This window comes from Triturus cristatus, chromosome 9, assembly GCF_964204655.1.
Source record: "Triturus cristatus chromosome 9, aTriCri1.1, whole genome shotgun sequence".
In the NCBI taxonomy this organism is placed as follows: Eukaryota; Metazoa; Chordata; class Amphibia; order Caudata; family Salamandridae; genus Triturus; species Triturus cristatus.
In genome coordinates this window covers 1,033,560,850-1,033,582,909 of record NC_140592.1, presented here as the reverse complement: position 1 = coordinate 1,033,582,909, position 22,060 = coordinate 1,033,560,850, and the positions used below count along the sequence as shown (strand labels likewise).

General features: G+C 44.4%; 1 protein-coding gene across 1 annotated transcript in view; it reads right to left on the bottom strand.

The window, feature by feature from the left end:
- HGSNAT (heparan-alpha-glucosaminide N-acetyltransferase) overlaps positions 1-22,060 on the bottom strand; it is a 507,378-nt gene that overhangs the window by 167,181 nt on the left and 318,137 nt on the right. Inside the window, exon 12 of the mRNA XM_085626788.1 lies at positions 11,661-11,782. Coding sequence (XP_085482914.1) covers positions 11,661-11,782 — 122 coding nt within the window. The remainder of the gene's footprint in view (positions 1-11,660; positions 11,783-22,060) is intronic.

The window sequence follows — 22,060 nt, the reverse complement described above, 5'->3', positions numbered from 1 at the left end:
ACCAGGAGCCCAGCTCCCACAGCCGTGTGGCTTGCCAGACAGCAGCCACCAACCAAGGCCCCCCTATCCCTCATAGGATAACATTGGGCCTAACTCTCTCTGCACCCGGCCGTCCTGAAACCGCTGAGGGTGAACCAACTGTACCTACCTGACACTGGGTGACCCCTGAGTCCATGCCCGGAATTTCAACTCTGCCAGTCGAATACTTACCCTTAAACCGCTAACTTCATTTTCCTCATAGGGTAACATTGACTGGCTTTTTCTTCAAAAATCTTCTAAGTGTGAACTTTTCAAAACTGCAAATATTCACCAAAAATCAGCCAAGTGACAAAAACGAATTTACTCACCTGCTCCTAGGTGAGCTCCCAGTGCTGGATCTTGGTGCCCAGCCCTGACCCTGAAAAGTGTTCACAACTATACTTACCTCTAACTCATTTTTCTCCCATAGGAAACCATTGTCTGCTTTTCTGTGAAATTTCTTCTATGTGTCTATTTTTGCAAATTTGAAATATTCTTTTAAAATCGTACCGTTTCTGCAAACTAAATTACTTACCTGTTTTTGATAAGGACCCCAGTCCTGGGTCTAGGTACCCAGTCCTGGATTACTAAAGTAACGATAAAGTACTCTACCTGCAATTTGAATTTCTTGCCATAGAGATCCATTGAATGTTTTCTTTGAAATATTTTCTAAGTGCTAACTTTTGAAATAGCTAAATATTATTTAAAAATCATTACAGTTATTAAGTCGACTTTCATCACTTGATTCTGACTACTGACCCAAGGCTGGATCTAGGAGCCAGACCTGGAATTCCAAAAGTAATCTGAAAAGTAATTTATTACAAATAACCTGAATTTACCATTGAGCTCAATGCATTGTTATGTTTAGGAAATAGGATTGTTTATTGCAACCAACTGTGACTGTTTACACAAATTTATTGCTTAAGACAAAAGTATTTATATTCAACCTCTCATTCTGAGAAAGTATATTTTTACCCCCTTTGTGGTTCTAAAAATAAAACAAGCATATATTTTATATATATAAACCATTGGCCTAGAGTTCAGTTATTGAGTGTGTGAAACCATTTGCTGACTGAGTGTGTACAATAAATGCTTTACACTGTCCTCTGGTACTGCCTTACTGCTCGACCAAGCTACCACTTTTGAGAGTAAGGTCATACCTAACTTTGACCTCTATCAGCCTCTGGGGGACTGTGGACTCTGTACACCCTGTACCTATTAGGGAACAGTATATACAGAGCCACTTTCTCACAATGGCTGATCTATAATATCCTTGCATATCTTCATAAATGTAAACAAGAGATCACAAATTCATGTCCCTGATGTCAAGGCTATGTAGACTCGATCCACATTCTATGTACGTTCCCAGTTCTAATCTATTAGCAGCAGGTTCTTATATATACAGGACCAACTGTCTAGGTTTCAATCTAACACCTGATGCAGTCACAATAGTCACAGGCTGTTCCACCCACTTATAGATTCCACCTAAAGGAGAGCATTGGTTGTGATTTATAACTACACTAATCACTAGATTGGTGAATATGGGCTCATGGAAACCTAAATAGCCTTCTGAATTTCAGCTGTGGTTAGAAACAGATCATTATGTCCTGCAAAGAAATGTATTTGAAAGATATTGGTGCTATATACATTAGAAAAATGATGACATTTGTAATTACAAAATTATGTTTTTTTCATGTGTTTTGCAAAGGAACAAGATTCCAAAACATGGAGTAATTTAAATTCTGCAGTTAAAATGTATTAAGAAAGATTCTATAAATGACAAACAATGAAAGTAATATTTGCGGTAATACAGCAAACCATAAGAATATGCCAGAACATTTAGTCAACCATGTAGATACAACTACAGTTTCAATGCATAAGTATCTTCTCATGAGTAAAATCAAAGTATTAGTCAGCAAATGTGGCCAAGCACTAACTCTCAAAATGTCCATTTAGTTAGTTCTTAACTTTTTCATACCTCTTCTGCTATTCTGATCCCTCCCCCCCAAACAAGCCTTTCTAAACCCTTCCCTCTGACTCTTCCCCCTACGTCTCCCTTTTACTCATCCCAAGCCTCCTACTACTGCTATGAGCTCCACAACATCTCTCCACTATCCTTCTCAATCCAAATATCATAATACCATATTCACCACTCCAAATTACTTTCCTTTTTCACTATACTAATTCACCACTAATCCTTTATGGGTTCTGGAGAAGAGTGCTATTCGCTGAAAAAGCGCTTCGACACTTCTTCAGGGGTAATTAGCGCTATATAAATGCAATTACAATACAATACAATACCTTTGACACACTGCAGCAGTGAATGCTTTGTGGGTCTTCAGTTCATATAGAACACATCCCGCCATTTTGTTTGCAATGAGATTTTGTGTCCTACACTAAGCACATGTGACTCAACGCTGAATGGTTCCTCCGCATATATGCTGTTGTCATTGTAGTATTGAATACCAATGTGTGCCAAAACTGTTCTCTCGTGGCATCATTTTCCATGACTGGTCTATAAGTTTGTCAGCAATAAAACATCATAAATCACCCAGATACCGGGGAGGGGGGGGAAGGAGGAGACAATGGCGTGCGATAAACAGCTGTCTGTCTCATGTCAAGGCCAGGCTCTCACAGAATCTCCGTGTGTGCTAATTTGGAGGCTACTCAGCTCCTTGCCGACTGCCTGTGTGATCTAGAATGATCTAGTTTACCTGTCTGTTAGATTACCGGCCTCTGGGTACAATGAACTTCCCCCCACAAAAAAGAAACAACGTGTGTCTTTTGGCTTCCATCTCTAGACGAGTGAGTTTTGCAACCTTTCACAACCTCTTTTCTGACCCTCACCCTGCAAAGGCCTTTCCAAGGCGAAGGCTCAGTTGAGCCAGTCTGAACGTGCAACATGTTGTCCTCCACCTGCACCAAATGCATGGGAACATGTGTTCACAATGGGTGCCATTCTCTTTCCAGACTCTAAACCTCCCACTGTACTGAATGTCTGGCCTGCATAGAAGGGCACTTCTAGGGGCACTGACATGAACAAACCTTTGATTTGCTAAACACTGTTTAATACTATTTCCCCACTGTAAAATGATTTGCCGTGGTAATTGGGGGCGCTTTTGGTTGTCGATGATGATGAGTACCAAGTTCTAGAATTTTTTGTCCGAGGGGGTCCTTACGCCTAACATTTTTTGACAGGGGGGTCTCGGCATCAAAAAGTTTGAAGACCTCTGCTCTATAGTCTTGGGAACTGACACTTGAACTCCGGCTAGAGGGTAACTATGAACATCAATACGGAGGAAATTCTTATGCTTGGCTTAAATTGTTGGTTGGCTTCAATGCTCCGAGTGGTTGGTGTTTGAGTATTGGGCAGAGTTGGGGGGAACGAAGACAGACCACTCCGTCATCTCTAGTATATAGTACCTTCTGTCGATGAAAGGGCTTAAGATTGGGGGAAGACTATGGGAGGTGGTGAGGGGGGTACTGGCTGGGAGTTTGGTTACAGTTAAGTTATTTACTTTTTTGTTCACTAGTCATATGGGTCATCCGAAGAGGGAGTCCTAACAAGATAGGAGATGTCACGACATGCCACTTCCCCATATCAATGAGAAGCACTTACTACACTCTATGGCCATGCAGACACTAGTCCTGTATCCAGATTTCACAGTATTGACCTGGAACGTTAATGGGGTCGGAGACAAAATCAAGAGGGGTCTGCTGATGCAACATATTAAGAGGCTTCGTCCAGACATAGTCAGGGGTGACTATATTAATAAAGAAAGATATCTCCTTTCAGACCAGTTGCACTTGGCAAGACCCCATGGGGAGGTATGTAGGAGTGTCAGGACAGTGGGGCAGGAGAGACGTAACATTACTATGTGTGTATGCACCACCTAGACTCCAAGCTTCCGCTACGAGCAAGGTCACAGATATTCTACTTGAAAAGCCCTCTACCATTCATATAATAGCGGGAGACTTTAATGATGTAATGAATTCGGCACCGCTGGAGGAGGGGAGACGAGTCACCAACCACCACCCCTCTGGCAAGATTTGCCAATACACTTGGGCTGGTTGACACGTGGCGACACAAACACCCTCAGCCAAAGAAGTTCTCCTATTATTCGGGCACTCATAATGTGTATACGGCCAAGAAACAGGGCTGGCAACATTACATCGCCTATATGAAGTGGGGGATAAGACAGGAAAACTATTGGTGTGGATCAGCAAAAAGAGATGCAAGTTAGATGAGTGTGGCAAATTGTAGACGGGCAGGATACTCTATATAACACACACTCAAGTGGCTGAGGCATTCACCAACTACTACCGGGCCTTCTACAAGGCCCGCCCTCACATAACACAAGCAGAAATAGAGGAATACCTAACATACATCCAGACCCCAACTTTGGGGGCGGAGGAGGCAGACGATCTGAAAGCTGACCTGACTTTGGTGAAAATACTAGAAGCAGTGGCAAAGCTGCGTCAGGGGAAGGCCCCCGGCCCCAATGGCCTACCGGCCGAATTTTATAAGGGATGTATAGACCTCCTAGGCCCCCAACTACTAAGACTCTTCATTGATGCACATAAGGAAGGTATCTTACCCCTTTATTTAAGATCAGCAACAATAGTTGCCATCCACAAAGACGGTAAACCACACAATCGGTGTGACTCGTATAGACCTATCTCCCTATTAAATACGGAGGTTAAGATTCTAGCCACAATCCTGGGAACCCGCCTCCTCAAATATATCACATCACTAGTACATAATGACCAATCTGGCTTCATGCCAGGACGAACCACCTGGTACAACCTGTGAAGAACTCATAACTGGCTAATGAAGGTCAAGGATCCAGATGCGCCAATATATTCCTCTCACTAGACTCAGAAAAAGCGTTTGACGCAGTGCACTGCCCATTTCTCGAACACACCTTAGCTAAATTCGGAATAGGTCCAAACGTCCGCAGCTGGATAACATTACTTCACAACCAATCCATCGCCCTGGTCAGAGTAAATGGGGTGAGATCAATAGCCTTCCCCATTGGTCGGGGAACGAGACAGGGATGCCCCCTATCATCACTTCTTTTTTTCGCGCTCACCCTCAAATCCCTAGCCTGTGGAATTAGACAGCATCCAGAAATCAGGGGCTTCCAAATAACCCCCGTAGACAAATAGGAAAAAAAGATTTCTGTTTATGTCGATGACATCCTTTTATACAGCACATGCACCAACTCAGTAATCCCCTTACTTTTTGACACCATAGAAGAGCATGGTAGACACTCCGGATACAAAATAAACTGGAATAAGTCCAAACTCTACTGCCCAACCAAAATCCACTCATGGTGGCCACTGCCTGGAGACTTAAGAATCGCTCAGGACGGCTTTCAATACCTAGGGATCTTTGTGACCCAGTACAGGGAGAAATATAAGCTTCAAAACCATAGGATGGTCACACAAAACAAATCAGATGCAGAATACTGCCCCCCTCCCTGCTCGGAAGAGCAGCCATCTTTAATATGATCATTTTGCCCCAACTGCTATACGTCCTCCAAATTACATATCAGCCATTCCCTAGAGAGGTGGTCATTGGGATAAAGAGTGGACTTTTCTCCTTACTACGGAAGCTAGGCCAACCCAGGATCGCAATTAAAACACTACAGCGAAATCCATATACCAGTGGGGTTACGCTACCTGATATTGAGGCATACTATTGGGCCTCCCACCTTGTCCTCATAAATGAATGGCAGCATTGAACCAGGGATCACCCCACATACCGTTTAGAGTGAGAATTGTGACACCACATACATATCTACACTACTTATACGGCAGAAAGGGTACCTCCCAACTACTGCCCGCCACACAGGTCACTCTAGAGGCATGGGTAAGAGCAAAAAAGGCAATAGGGTGGACGAATCAGGCCACAAAAGCAGTGCCACTCTGCGAGTGTTCAAGGAACTGAACAAACTAAGAGGATTGGAAACCTGGGACCTCCTGGGCATATCGACAATAGGGGACATAATAGATAAAGGGGGAATTTAATACCTGGAACAGGCTTAGCCAGGAATATGGCCTATACAAATCTCAATTAATTTAATATGCGTAGTTGCACAATGCATGAAGGGCGGAGGGCATACAGTGCAGGAACCTACCAAAGTATGCCCCATTAGAGGGAAAGTTACAACAAGAGGAACTGGTAACTAAGGCCATGTCGCGAACATAAAAAACTATAAACAATACTATGCCTGGCAGATTGGGGGGACTGCGAGAGAGGTGGGAAAAAGACATAGGCCCCATGTAGGAAATAGACTGGGAGGCAGCAATAATGCACCCCTGAGAGATCGCCATCAAGTCTAGGCTGGCCCTAGTCCAATACAAGATACTACACAGAATATTTTATGACAAAGAGAAACTACACAAGATGGGTTGATCAGAGATGCCATACTGTCCCACTTGTAAAAAATGTTAAAGGAGACTTCCTTCACACAATATGGGCTTGTCTTGCAATACATAGCTAGAGGATAGGTATTATCGAGAAATTAGGTACAATGGTGGGGGCAACGCTACTAGTCAAGCCTGGATTTGTCCTCGTGGGGATACCTAGCGAGGTAGACGTTAACAGGGCCCAACTACTTTTTGCCTCCCTGGGATTGGTGATGGCCAAAAGAGATGTGGCCAGGAGATGGGGTAAACCCACGATTAAGGAATGGACAAAAGGGATGGACCTCTACATGGCCGCGGAGCGTACCACATACCTAAGCAGGGGCTGCACAAGGAAATTTAAGAAAATATGGGGTCCATGGAGATGATACTTTGAGTTAGATATATCCAAGTGCTCACAGGAGCTCACGTCACAACCCACAAAAGACACTAACACAGACAGGCACGGAGATCCGCCCTAGCAGATACTGCACCAGGCTAACATCACCCTCAGGCCTGGAGTGGAGATCAAGCACCATGACACAACAGTACTACGACCTTGAATGATTGTGATATGGGGAGAAGGGAGGCACTTGGTTGGAGATGGTGGGGTTGTTTTCCTTTCTCTATGCGACTATGTGTAGTTGTATTGACCTATGTATGCATTTTGAAGATTAAAGAAAAAAGATTTGTTTTTTTTTAAAAACATGTTGCATTCCGCAGTTACGTCCAGTAGGATCAATGTAGCTTCCTACGACTCCATGACAGATATAATCACAGTTTTCAATAGTGTGAAATTGTAAGTTAGGTAAACAGTTTATTTAATATGTTCTTATTGGAAGCAGTCAGGTTAGTTTAGACCAGGAGTCTCCAACCTTTTCTGCGTCTGATAGACGAAAATAGTCCTGTGTTACTAATGACTTTGGTTACTGATGCAGTAGGGATCATATCAGAGACAATCACAATAATGACTACACCTTGTGGGAGCATCCCAGATGTAGGTCACATTATTGAGTGGTGTCAAAATATCATAATCAGAATATTGACTGCTACAATATCATGAAGGTACATATATAGATAAGTATATTCCTATTATTCTAAACTCCACATCTATGTACTTTAAAGATATATGTATCTTCAAGATGAATAGCTGTGGAGTTAAAAACAGAAATAAAACTATACTTGCCTCCATATAATTACCGTCATAATATTGTGGTAGTCTATATTCTGGGTACAATATTTTGGCTGGACGATATTTAAAATCCAATATTGTCGTAGAACATCAACCACCTGATGCAGAAGACGGGGTTACTAACAGCAGTGTCAGAAAAAAAACTTCCAAGGAACTAATTACATAATAGTCACAGCAGTAATGGCCCACAGGCACAAAGAAAATACTAAGCTACAAATCTCCACAACTCAGTATTAAAGATCAGCATTTTAAATATATTTTGGATGTTCAATAATTTTGCTTTGAAACATCAACAGTTTCTCAAAATACATGATTATATATCAAATATGGATTGACCATTTTGGGTTAACACACTGACAAAAAAACATTTTATTTTCTTCCAAAGTGACTTTCTTCAACATGGCTAGAGCAGACCCCCTGAATTAAGTACTGTACCAGGCTGCACTTCAGGGAGCTACTTCCAGGCTTCTGGCAAGCTACCAGTAGCTCATGAGCTACACGTTGGACACCCCCGATTGGATTATGCATAAATGAAATAATCATGCCTGTTGGAGTTGATGTCTGGTGAAAGTCTCACTTAGATAGTTAGCCAAAGAACTGAATCCATGATTTTAACAACCATCTATAGGCTTTATGATATTGGATCATAACAGATAAACACGTACTTGCAAAGCCAAAACATTTAGAATTTCGGCAGTACATGCAGATGAATGGATATATAAGTCTGTGCATGGTTGAAGAGGACACAGAGCATGGATTGATGGGTGGCTGGATGAGGGCATGAGCACATGAATGGATCACAAGATTAAATGGTGAGTGGATGAAGTGTGAAAGTGAGTGTGGGGAAACAGCAGAGAAGGGGCAGTTAAAGGAGTGGGAAAGTGAATGGGACAATCTATCGATGGAGGAGTGAGTGCACGGATGGTTGTGGTACTGCAAAGTCACTTGTTAGCTGGATTAGCAGAGAGGCATAGGAATGGACACAGAAGGAACTCAGCCTGGATACCAGTTCAAAGAGGCAGTATCTTCTCCACTCCAAGTAGGCACAAAAAATGGCGCTGGATTCCAAATCATTAACCAGATGAACCCATCAACGGCAGCAAGAATACTGAAGGGTGGTGGGAGCCATATTCCTTGGTGTGAGGGAAAGCACAGGAACACACCGTTTTGTGGTGCATGAAACTCCTGTCTTCCATAGCAGCTTAAGAGGACGAGAGCTCCTGTGTCCGGAGCTGAACACAGAATGGTGTACCGTCTTTGGTGGAAAAGATATGCCCAGATGTGGCTCCCTTGCAGAGAGGAACTGGACTTGGGTTGCTTGTGCTTCGGTTTAGGGAGGACTTGGCATGACAGTTCAGTCTGGACTGTTCCTACTGGAGCAGGGTCAAGACTGATTTGCATATGGCTGGGTGCAAACTGAGGTGGCATGGTGAGCAGCAGAACAATAGGCTGGGATGCTACTCTGAATGATTAGCAGTGGTAAGACAAAATTGCAAGCATTCATTCCATCCATTTTAGTACACCTTTATTCTGGCCTTTTTTAAGTCTCGCCTAGCGACGCAGCGCATGCGCGCTGCTCACCTTGGCGAGATCTATTGTTGTCACTTTCTTGGCCGAAGGGGGACAGGACATGTGCGCGCCTGAACAGGCGATGTACACGCGCACGTTGTCTCGCCGCGTCTCTTCCTCCTTGTTTCAGCTGTGACTGCAAAATCGGCAAAGCACTCTGTTTCTTTCCCGGCAGCATTTCACTGTGATTGACGACCTATTTAAGGCACCAGCTGCCTCAAGGGTCTCCTCCTCGAGCTGATACAAGCTTGCGTCCCATGACAAATGTATCCAATGGAAATAATGGATTAACAATTGTCTGCTTCCCGATGTTTAAGCAGTTTTCCTTCCATTTAAATACCTAACTCGCACATCTAGAAAAGAACTCCAGCAGGCTTCAAAAATGCTTGTTCACAGGGAAAAGGAATCTAAAGTATGTCGCCAGGCCATCCAAATATGCACTATACCTGCCACCACTTAAAACTACAAAAAGAGGGAGTGATCGGGATGTAGGCTTCAACTGTTACAAATGAAAATAGGAAACAGAAGATCCAGTGACAACCATGTGTTTTATTTAAAAACAGAGCGACTGAGGAAAAAAGTCGGTCTTCTGCCTGCCTATCTTCGAGCATGGCACCTTCTGTTGCCCTGTCATAGAGACCATTGCACGCAGCTGTAGGCTGGCCAGGATATGAACCAGATCACCCCCACACACTTTGTTAGCCAGATGCAGTGTGGAGCCTTGCTGAATGTTTGAAGGCGTTTTGGGATGCTTTGGTATGGGTTCCTCAAGCGTCTCATCAAAGGGCATGACAATTCCTCACGTAACTTAATTAATGTTTAATTCCGGAGTGTGAACTGCACTTTACAGAGAAGGCATATTTCACATAGTTTGCGTTTCTCTGCACAGAGTTTTCAAATTTGCTCACCCTTGCTTCTTAAAGTAAAACAATGCTGTTTAATAGTCGATATATAGCAAAAAAGGTCTGTGGTGGTTTTTAGGGTGAGGTAGAATGCTCAGAATTACAACATATTACACAGTGTTTTTTATAGCAAGGGAGGTAAAAATAATGTTGTCCTCAAATGAGAAAAGATCTGTGGTGGTTTTTAGGGTGAGGTAGAATGCTCAGAATTACGACATATTACACAGTGTTTTTTATAGCAAGGGAGGTAAAAATAATGTTGTCCGCAAATTAGCTGTCCCTTCTTTGCATGGACACATCAGTAAGGATAGTCGATTCTGGTTCATACTTTTGGATAAGGGCCGTTGTCCATCCCATAAGCTCTGTTAAACACCACTGCAAGGAGTATTCCTCTCTCTGACTGATGATAATCTTGTCCTCCCCACTCCACACCAGCCACTTGAGCCACAATTCAAGGACTCTCCAGAAGAGATCCTGATAAAAGACGAGGAAAATCAGGATGCCACAGATGCTAACACTGCTTGCACAAATCTCAAACTTAAACGGATTCTTGTGGAACAGCGTACATTTATGGAGAAAAGTGCAGAAATTCTCCCTAAAGAATCTTTCCCAGAGTTTTTGTTGTATTCTACTCCTACAAAATTAATTGTCCTGCTAGAACAAAAGAACAAGCATTTGCAATGCAATAGTTCTTGCCTTTGCGATAATTTAAGCTATTGGCACTGTAAATGACAATACCTTTTATTTATCTGTTTTGATAATTAACACATAAATAAAAGGCATTGTCATTTACAATGCCAATAGCTCAAACTCGGGTAAATGCGAGACCTATTGCATTGCAAATGCTTGTTCCTTCTTGGTCTATATAATGTATTTCCCATTGGTGCGAAACAATAAAAATGACATTATACTCACAACAGAACAAACTGCATATCTAAATAAGCACTAGAGTGTTTTTTGAGATAAAGGTAATTTATGGATCCAGAAACCATCAGGGCATTCTGGCTTTCTCTACATGTGTTTTACAGAAGACGATGCAGCAGAATGTGGCTGAATTAAGACAAAGGTCTAAAGAGCTCACCTCTCCTCTTATCACAATAATTTAAGCTAGTTTTAATGCAGAGAAAGAAAAACAAAACATTGTTTGCTTCTCACTTAGCCATTGAGGGGCCAATTCACAGAACTAATCTGAGATTAAATCCTAAACTTACTACTTTTGGTATTCACAGAAGGCATTTATTAGTAGTAAAGTTAGGACTCCTAACTTTACTACTACTAAATGCCTTCTGTGAATACCAAAAGTAGTAAGTTTAGGATTTTATCTCAGTTTAGTAGTAGTATAATTAGGAGTCCTAACTTTACTACTACTAAATGCCTTCTTTGAATACCAAAAGTAGTAAGTTAAGGATTTTATTTCAGATTAGTTCTCTGAATCTGAGTGTTTTCATGTAAAACTCAATACAAGTTGTGATACAGGAAAGACTACTTTAGCATGCATAAAATGACATTCTCCAAAAAGGATCTTCATAATGAAACAAGACTTTAAAAAAATATTATTTATGCCTTACTGGGGACAGCCAGGAACTGGTAACAGGAATGTCAGGCATATCCAAATGACTTCCAGCACAACCATCAAAATCCACTGAGGCCAGTAAGGTAATACATCTTGAAATATAACCTTTATCGACTCCTGAAATAAAGAAATACAATTATTACCAAATTAATTCATTCTACATCACAAATAGCCTTCTGCACAATCTACTTTGGCTTGGTAATGGTTACTGAAATGTACCCTATTCTTTGTGTAGAGTACGCAACGTTTAATGCCCCTTTTATCTTTCTAGGATATTGAGAAATATTACCTCATGATAACTGAAATGCAAAACTTAAACTCTATAGCTTTTCATCCCCCCTGCGAAACATACCAAGTATCAGAAAAAATGACCTGGCAGCAGAGCCTTCATCTTCCTGGCTACAATAGCCTGTGATAATGTTTGAATGAAAAAGAGGATGTTAGCTAACCACTGCCCTTTGAGAAAGCACCAAAACGTGTTTGGGGAGAACCAGTACTGTTCTCTTGACTGTTTCAGTGAGATAGATAAGGAGACGTTGATGCCAGTACCATCATTCCGTGCCTCTGCAATATGACTGCAGAATGAACAAGATACATGGATGTGAAGTCAGTGAACTTTGAAGCCCTGTGTGCAGGGGTGCTGACCTAGAGCTAGGGTTGACGATTTCTGGTTACTGCGCCCTTGGCGGAAGCCCCACTCCAAGAAGTGGGGTTAGGGTTGTACTTGGAACAGGAGTGTGGAGAATCACCAGAGGATTGAGATTAACCCAAAGCCACCTGTGGTGGCGGAATAGATAATATGATGATGACGTCTCAATGGAGGTGGAAAATTGAGCTAACTCAGCATCACCCTTGTAAAGGCAGGACTCTTGCAGGGTGACCAAGGACAAAGAAGGTATGGCAGAAACATCCTTACAATAAATAGGAACCCATGGGTTCTGTAGGGGAAGTGTCTTCTCTGGCTACTGAGTGTAATTGGCATCAAATGTTGGCATGCCAACCTGTCTGGCTAAACTCAATGCGCACTATTAGATCTGCCTCAGATTGCAGTTGTGGCGGTTAAGGACTTAGGATGACATCTGGGTTGTAACCCTCCAAGAGGCCCCACAGACTTCTGGGGGTTGACGCATGGGGTTAGTTTTTCCAAAAGGCAGTGAGGATAGAGTGCATATATCCATATTCCCATAACGAAGCCCACTAAAGCCAAGGTCTAATCAAATTTACTGATTAAATTCCTAAACTAACAGCTTGCACAGAGATATTTGGAGAAGCCAGCTTTCTGGAAATTGATCGACCTAATAACCACACAGGTGAAGACATCCACTGCAGTCTCTCGTATGATGACAGGCCTATCTTAATAGCTGATGAAGTAAAATCTACTGTAGTATTCTGACTACTTCTAAGTGGAGATTAACAACAATTACATTAAGTTGTTGGGGCCCTATTTGGCTGCAAAGTTGAGGTTTGTAGCATAGAGGTGAATTCACTGACTGAATACATCAACAATGTGAAAGCGGTGATGACACGAATAGAATTAATGGACGTTCCACATATTGAAAAGAGTCTGGAGGCAGGCAAAACTTAATCCCACTATTCTATGTACATGTGCAAGAACCTAGAAAATGCTCTAAGAGGGACAATATACGCATTAGCAATCTAATCGAGGATACCGAAAGAGATGATTTAGAACATTGCATTAAAGCATGTGGCGGAGCCAGCATTGCACCAAGATGGGAACTTTGGATGCAGCTTCCTCTCCGCCACAGTGTGGGTTTTATCAGTGAAATGTCTTGGTAGGGAAATTGGTAGTCTCCTTGGTGAAAGTCCACTTGGAGTCATGGGCACATGTGATGCCCCCAAATCCAGAGCTCAAAGACCCCCTCATTATCTCAGTGAGATTCAGAAAGATGGTAGTGTTAATGTCAATATTGCAAGATTTACAAAAATCGAACAAGCCCAATACCCCTTCTTATTTTGTTCTGGCCAGACCTTAGCCCTTGGATAAAACATACCGATGTAGCTGTTGTTTGGACAACATACTTTGGTTTTTAGAGGGGTACTTGAATTAGGTGAGACACACTTGGAGAGGGACCTTTCCAGGGAGAAGAGCGAGACAGCACCTATGATGTTGATCTATCATCTAAAGGCTATGGAATGGGGTCTGCTGACAAAGCCCAGACATCTTCTAACATATAAGGAATATGCTACTTACCAGTATGCATCTGTTCTTGGCATGTAGAGCTGCAGATCTACACACTTGTGCATAGATCGCCATCTGGTGTTGGGCCCGGATGTTTGCAGTTTGTTTTTCCTCTTGGAAAGTCTTTGGATCGTATTGCGCATGGGCTTCGGCTCCATCCTCAAATTGTTTTTCGCCAGCAGGGAAAGATGGAGCGTAGTAATAACAGTGAAGATGCCCATGTGTGTGCTATCTAAATAAGATAAACTGGGACAGATACAGGTAGCCAGGGAGGCGGGTGGGCGTGTGTAGATCTGCAGCTCTACATGCCAAGAACAGATGCATACTGGTAAGTAGCATATTCTGTTCGAGGCATATGAGCTGCAGATTACACACTTGTGCATAGATTATATAGCAGTACCCACCGTTAGCGGTGACCACCCGTATCTGTTGCAGTGGTTTGAAATAATGTTTTGAGTACAGCCTGGCCCACACTAGCCTGTTGCTTAGTTTGCACATCTACACAATAGTGTTTGGTGAAAGTGTGCGGTGCTGACCATGTAGCTGCTTTGCAGATATCATCTAATGGGATGTTCCCTAAGAATGCCATGGAAGCCCCTATTTTTCGTGTAGAATGGGCTTTAGGGGGAATGGATAGCGTTCGCTTTGCTTTGTGGTAGCAGATTTGAATGCATTTTACAATCCACCTAGCTATCCCTGATTTTGAGATGGGGTTGCCTTTGTGTGGTGGAGAGAAAGAGACAAACAGTTGTTTGGTCTTACGGAAAGGTTGTGTTCTTTGAATGTAGTAGAGTAAGGCTCGTTTGACATCTAGTGTGTGAAGAGCCCTTTCTGCAACGGTCTGTGGTTGCGAGAAAAATACTGGTAGTTCTACTGTTTGGTTTAGGTGAAAAGGAGAAATGACTTTAGGGAGATATTTTGGGTTGGTACGGAGAACAACCTTGTTGTAGTGCATTTGGAGAAAAGGTTCTTGAATGGTAAGTGCTTGTATCTCACTGACCCTTCTAAGGGAAGTGATGGCTACAAGAAAAGCGTTTTTCTATGTTAGGAATTGTAGTTCGCATTTGTGCAGAGGTTCGAAGGGAGGCCCCATTAGCCTTGTGAGAACGATATTTAAGTTCCACACAGGTGAGGGTGGCACTCTGGGGGAATTATTCTTTAAAGGCATTCCATGAAGGCTTTAATGGCAGGTACTCTAAAGAGTGATAGATGTTGCCTGTTTTGTAGGTAAGCTGCAATAGCTGTGAGGTGTAGTCAAATGGACGTATAAGCTAGATTGCACCTTTGTAGGTGGAGTAAGTAGCCTATGATGTGTTGAATGGACACGTCCAGTGGATTGATGGTGTTGTTATGGCAATAAACAACAAAACGTTTCCACTTGGCGGCGTAGCACGCTCTAGTGGTAGGTCTTCTAGCTCCTCTGATGACGTTCATACAGTCAGGGGGAAGATTTAGGTACCCAAATTCTAGGATTTCAGGAGCCAGATCGCAAGGTTGAGCTGCACTGGGTCCGGGTGTTTTTGGTGCGGTACTACAGATAGTTCGAGCAGTGTGGTATACCACGGTTGTCTGGCCCACGTTGGAGCTACTAGCATTAGTGTGAGGGAGTGTTGTTGTAGTTTGCGCACCACTAGTGGAATGAGTGGGAGAGGCGGAAAAGCGTACGCAAATCTGCCTGACCAGTTCATCCATATCGCATTTCCTTTGGACAATGGGTGTGGGTATCTGGCGGCGAAGCTTGGGCATTTGGCGTTTTCGTGGGTGGCGAAGAGGTCTATCTGTGGATGCCCCCACATTTGAAAGTACGGGTGAAGAACTTGCGGGTGAAGCTCCCACTCGTGGATCTGTTGTGTCTGCCTGCTGAGCGGATCTGCCACTGTGTTTTGGACTCCTGGGACATGCTGAGCTAGGAGAAAGATTTATTGGGGTATTGCCCATCTCCATATGCTCTGTGCTAGTTGAGAGAGCTGTGGAGAGTGTGTGCCGCCTTGTTTTTGAATATAATACATGGCTGTCATGTTGTTTGTGCGGATCAGGACTGCCTTGCCTGAAATTTGGGTTTGAAAAGATTTTAGGGCTAAGAAGATTGCTAGTAACTCCAGATGGTTGATATGGAGTAACTTTTGTTGAGGTGTCCACTTGCCCTGTGTGGTGAGATGTAGTAGATGAGCTCCCCAGCCGGAGAGCGATGCGTCCGTTGTCAGTACTATTTGAGAAACCGGGTCCAGGAACGGTCGACCTTTGGAAAGGTTTGTGGTGTTCCACCATTACAGAGAGCGATGGGTGCGACCGTCTACCAACACCAGATCTGTTAATTGACCCTGGGCCTGGTTCCATTGTTGCGCTAAGCACTCTTGGAGAGGACGCATCTGGAGTCTTGCGTGAGGTACTATGAAGATGCAAGAGGCCATCATCCCTATTAGTTGCATAAACACTCGAGCTGAAAGGCAGTGTTTTGGGCTATGAATTTTGTGCGTAGAGCCTGAATGCTTGCAATCCTGGCAGGATTGGGGTAGGCTAGCGCTCTTGAGGTGTCTATGGTGGCACCGAGGTATTGTTTTATGTGGGATAGTTGTAGATGGGACTTTTGGTGGTTTACTGTGAAGCCAAGTTGGTGGAGTAGCTGAATAGTGGTGGACGTGTGTTGTACACACTGATTGTATGACCTGGCTTTTATCAGCCAGTCGTCTAAGTATGGGAAGACGTGAATGTGTTGTCTTCGCAAATGTGCTGCCACCACTGCTAGGACAAACAAAGAAGTGCCAATGCTGATAAGTCCTTCAAAGCCTTAAATTGAACGTGGAAGATACCATCAAACAACCACGAGAGTACTAGCAAGAAAGAGCAAAGCCAGCGGTATCCCTCTAAGGCAGCACCGGATTATCAATTAGCCCATTATATTGGTTGGTGATAATTTAAGTTCACCCCACGTGTGCACTCTTGAGTAGTACCCGCTGACACAGTACTTCCCCAGGTTCTGGGGCAAAGTGAGAACAAACAGCAAAAGGTGCACCACTTCCACAAGTGTAAATGATATTAAATTAGTCCATGTACATGATGTATTTTCTTTTTCAAAAATTCTTCTTTATTGTTCATTTGTTACAATGACATTGAGAACAGCCATAGCAGCCGACGCGTTTCGTCCAACTTGGGACTTCTTCAGGGCGTGAGTAATAATATACCGGTGTGTATTTATTTTCGGGCAATTTCTAGAACATCATTCAACGTCAATTCATAAGATAGAAAATATATCAATTAGAGTACGAGTACATGTCAGAAAAATGACAACAGCTGGTCCCGTTTTTTCAATATAGCACAAAGTCAAGAATTCATCCGATGATACGGACAAAAGCCAAAGTCTTCAAGTTGCCCGATTCCGCATATTCAATATCCGAGATGGGACCCAATCCGTCAACGATCTGCACCAGATGCAGATCGTTGACGGAATGGGTCCCATCTCGGATATTGATATATTTTCTATCTTATGAATTGACGTTGAATGATGTTCTAGAAATTGCCCGAAAATAAATACACACCGGCTGTTTGTAACCACGAGAGTACTACTTAATAGTATTTATTTCATAAAGTTTTTAGGTCAATTTTGTATGAAAAAATTTGAAAATACAAAATTGAGAAGCCGTCAATAACTATAAATGCATGAACATAAAAACATTTTTAGACAAGCAAAATAATTTTTTGAGCAAAGAGAATATTTTTTGAAAAGGGGACTACACTCAACTCATCTGCCGGAGAGGCAGACATGATACTATAAACAAACATTCATACACCACTCCTCAAACATCCAAACAAACACTCAAAAAAACTTTCCTTCGGTAGCCTATTTCTTTGTATTATTCTAATTTACCAAAGGGCCTACCAAACCTGGTGGGATTTTGAAAAAACTGTTTAGAGGTGCATCTCCGTGATTGATAAACAGATTCTTAACAATTGAGAACAATTCATTTGAATGCACCAGGTATAAATATTTTGACACCAGTGTTTGTTGACACAAAAAACAAAAGGTCGACGCGTTTCTAACCCCTGATCCTTGACTACCAAGTGGGGGGGTTCTCCTCAGGACCAAGACTCAGAGTGGCAGCGTGAATCAAGCCTTTTCGAACTTGGCCAAAACTATGGCGGAAGTAGTCACTTTGGAGATCGATGGATTTCTTTTAAGAAATATAGACAAGTCCCATGGTTAGAATGGAGCGGGGGAGCTCTTGATTCTGCCTTTGACTCGACGCACTGGAATCTCTTGAATTTGAGACGGCGCCGCCGTATCTTGTTGACGGCGGAGGGCACTTGACTTGCGGCAGGGTGCGGAATTTTTGCCAATTGGCCGGATTGGGGTAGGCTATTGCTTTTGAGGTGTCTATGGTGGCACCGAGGTATTGTTTTATGTGGGATGGTGTTAGCTGGGACTTTTGGTGGTTCACCGTGAAGCCTCGTTGGTGAAGTAGTTGGATTGTGGTAGCGGTGTGGTGTACACATTGGTTGTAGGAAGTGGCTTTTATCAGCCAATCGTCCAAGTATGGGAAGACGCGAATGTGCTGTCTTCTGAGGTGTGCCGCCACCACTGCTAGGCGCTTGGTGAATACCCGTGGCGCTGTTGTGACTCCGAACGGGAGCACTTTGAATTGGTAGTGTTGTCCGTCCACTACAAATCTGAGGTACTTCCGGTGAGCTTTGTGCACTGGAATGTGGAAATAAGCGTCTTTAGGTCTAAAGTGGTCAAAAAGTCATTTTGGGAGAGGAGCGGAAGTACCTGCTGAAGCGTGACCATATGAAAATGGTCTGAGTGTATGTATGTGTTTAGGGGCCGGAGATCTAGGATAGGTCGAAGAGTCTCATCCCTTTTTGGTATGAGGAAATATAGGGAGTAGACTCCCATATTTTGTTGGTTGGTAGGAACGGGTTCTATTGCCTGTTTCTGTAGGAGGGAGATTACCTCCTGCTTTAGGAGTATTAGATGTTCTTGTGACATTGGGCGCTGTCTGGGTGGAATGTTTGAGGGGGTAGATATTAGTTCTACGCAGTAGCCTGACCGAATTATCTGTGTTACCCATTTGTCTGAGGTGATGGTAGCCCAGACAGGAAGGAAATGTTGGAGTCTGCCCCCGACCGGAGTGGAATGGTCTGGGGGGAGCGGGGGGAAGTCATTGTGTAGGCGGTGTGGCAGAGCGGGCGTTCTTTGTTTTGCCTCTGCCTTTATTATTGTTACCCCTATAGCCGCCTCTTTGATAACCCCTTGTGAAGGTGGACTGAGTAGGGGTTTTGTATGAAGTGGACGCGGTGTCTGAGGAGTAGCCTCTAGACGTACTTCGAAAGGAAGAGCGGCAAAAGGAGCGTCTAGGAGGGTGTGACTGTAAGGCTCCCATGGATTTTGCCGTATCCGTATCCTTCTTCATTTTTTCTAGGGCCTCATCCACTTTTGGGCCAAATAGATGTTCCTGGTCAAAGGGATGGTTAAGGATGGAGGCTTGTACCTCCGGTTTAAACCCTGATATTCTTAGCCAAGCATGGCGACGAAGGAGGACGCTGGTATTGATGGCCCTGGAAGCTGTGTCTGCTGCATCTAGGGAACAATGTATGGAGGTGTTAGTAATAGTCTTACCCTCCTGAATTAGTTTGTTGGCCCTAGCTTTATATTTTTCAGGGAGGTGGTGCATTATGCTTTCTAACTCGTCATAATGTGCCCTGTCATATCTGGCCAATAGCGCTTGAGTATTGGCGATATGCCATATATTGGCTGCTTGTGATGCAGTACGCTTTCCTGATGCGTCCAGTAGTTTTGACTCTTTGTCAGGTGGTGGTGCTGCTTCGCCTGACGCCTGGGAGTTTGCCCTTTTACGTGCAGAATCTAGTGGCGCTGGCCCTCTGAGGTAGGAGGGATCTGTGGGGGCAGCTTTGTATTTTTTCTAGATGCGCGGGTTAATGACCCTGGCCCTAACTGGGTCCTTAAAAACTTCTGGCGCATGCTTTACCACTCCTTTGAGCATAGGCAATATGGAGGTGGACCTATGTGTGGTGTTGAATGTGTCGAGGAGGAACTCTTCCTCCACGGGGTCGGTATGCAAGTCTACCCCGTGATAGTGTGCCGCCCTTTGCAGTAGATGGTGGAACCCCAATGAGTCTTCCGGTGGAGATGGTCTGGAGGGGTAAAGATCATCTTGTGGGACGTTGGGTATATCAGGGATATTGTAATCGTCTCATGGGTCTCGGGATACTGTAGGGGTGGGGTCCCCTGTGGGTAGGTCCTGGGGCACATCCCCTATGTCATCATATGGGTCCCGTGATCATCATCGTGTGGAGAAGGGGTGGGAGAACGATGAGGTTGGGGTGGAGAAGGCAGAGGGGGTGGAGGTGGGGAGGGTGGAGGAGGTGGAAGAGGTGGGGAAGGTATTCTGAACGGAGAGGTAGCAGAGTCCTTCCTCTTTGGAGGTGGAGGTGGAGCAGGCTTCTCAAATGTCTCTTTTTGGTAGAGAGTGTCAAATGTCCAGTTTTTGGATCCTTGGTGAGTGTTTTTTGCAAGGGATCCGGTGTAAATAGGTCTGGTGAGGCTGGTCGGTCCGTCGGCGCCGGAGGTGTCAGGGCCGCTGGATTTTTAGGCTTTTCTGTGCCGGTTCGTTGTTTGGAACCCGGTTTGGGAACCTCCGGACGCTTGGTCGGCGCCGAGATGGGTTTCGGCTTCGAAGTGTCAGAGCCGGTGGCCTTGTGTGCTTTGGTCGGCACCGAAGGTGGCGTCGGTGCCGAAGAGCTGGGTTTCGACCCCGAGTGCTTCGGTGCGGGGCTCGGTGTCGAGAGGGAGGTCGGCTTCTTCTTCGGTGCCGAAGCGTGTTTATCGGCACCGACGGAAGGATGGCTCGAGCCCGAGCCGCCCGAAGGCTTGCTTGGCTTCTTTACCGGGCCTGAAGGTGCAGTGTTGGAAGCAGTGTCCTTGGTCTTACCTAGGCCTGGAGGCGAAGGTGTGACCAGAGCCTTTTTCGGTGCCGGCAGGGATGTGGGGGGGGGATCAATACGACCCTCTGCGCCGGGGTGATGTCCTCCACATCTGAGTCGTCAGCTTCGGAAGCGCTGACGAGGCCCTCATCGGTGTAACGCTCTGGAGCGTCGATGCCTTCTCCGAAGATGTCGTCCGGAATGGTCGTCGAGGAGTGAGCCATAGTACTTCTGGCTCTTCGGTCCCGAACAGTCTTTTTGGACCGGAAGGACTTACACGCCGGACAGTCTCGAGCCTCGTGTTCAGGGGAGAGGCAGAGATTGCATACCTAGTGGAGATCGGTGTGGGGAAATTTGGACCCACATCGATGGCACTTTTCAAATGGAGTCCTTTCCATTACCCAGGACCGGAGCTTGGAGAGGCCCGAAGGCCGTCGTCGACGACTCGAACCAAAGGTCTGTGCCGATGAGAAGGCGCGTCGAGTGGGGGAGATCGCGATCGAAACAATAACGCGGTTTGGGGTGAGGATTGCGCGTCGATCGTCGAACTGGAAGCTGTTCGGAACCGGAGCGCGAAGATTACATCCGAGCCCGATGGCGGAAAAAAACAATCTGAGGATGGAGCCGAAGCCCATGCACAATACGATCCAAAGGAGGAGTCACCGACCTCGTGACTTCCAAAGACTTTCCAAGAGGAAAAACAAACTGCAAACATCCGGGCCCAACACCAGATGGCGATCTATGCACAAGTGTGTAATCTGCAGCTCATATGCCTCGAACTAATACTTCTTCTTAGCAAGGGGAGGGAGGTTAGGCTTCATTGTCTTTTCTATGATGACATCTCCCTTCATGATATATGGACTAGCTGCAATGCTGACTATATACTATATTCGTATTATGCTTATTCCTGCTTGTTGTGGCACATATACTGCATGTTAGGGCACGTTAGTTAAAATAAACATTTTAAACTTTTTCATGTCTCTGTCAGATCTTATTGTGGACAAGTACAAGAGTGCGAGTGAAAGAGTGTGTCTTGTTACCCCGATTCCTGAAAGATCCGGGAGTGTTGTGTTTTGGGGTGTCTAATCGTTTGCTTCTCTGTGAGTGAGTAGGAGAGCAAGTGAGACACTATAGCTAGTCGGTCCTGGGCTCGTGGGCACGAAGGTGGTAGAAAGACTCAGTCCCTATACACCAAGGTCCCATAATCCTGCACATAGTTCTGTGTTTGTGCAGAATACCTGCAGCACAACAAGGCA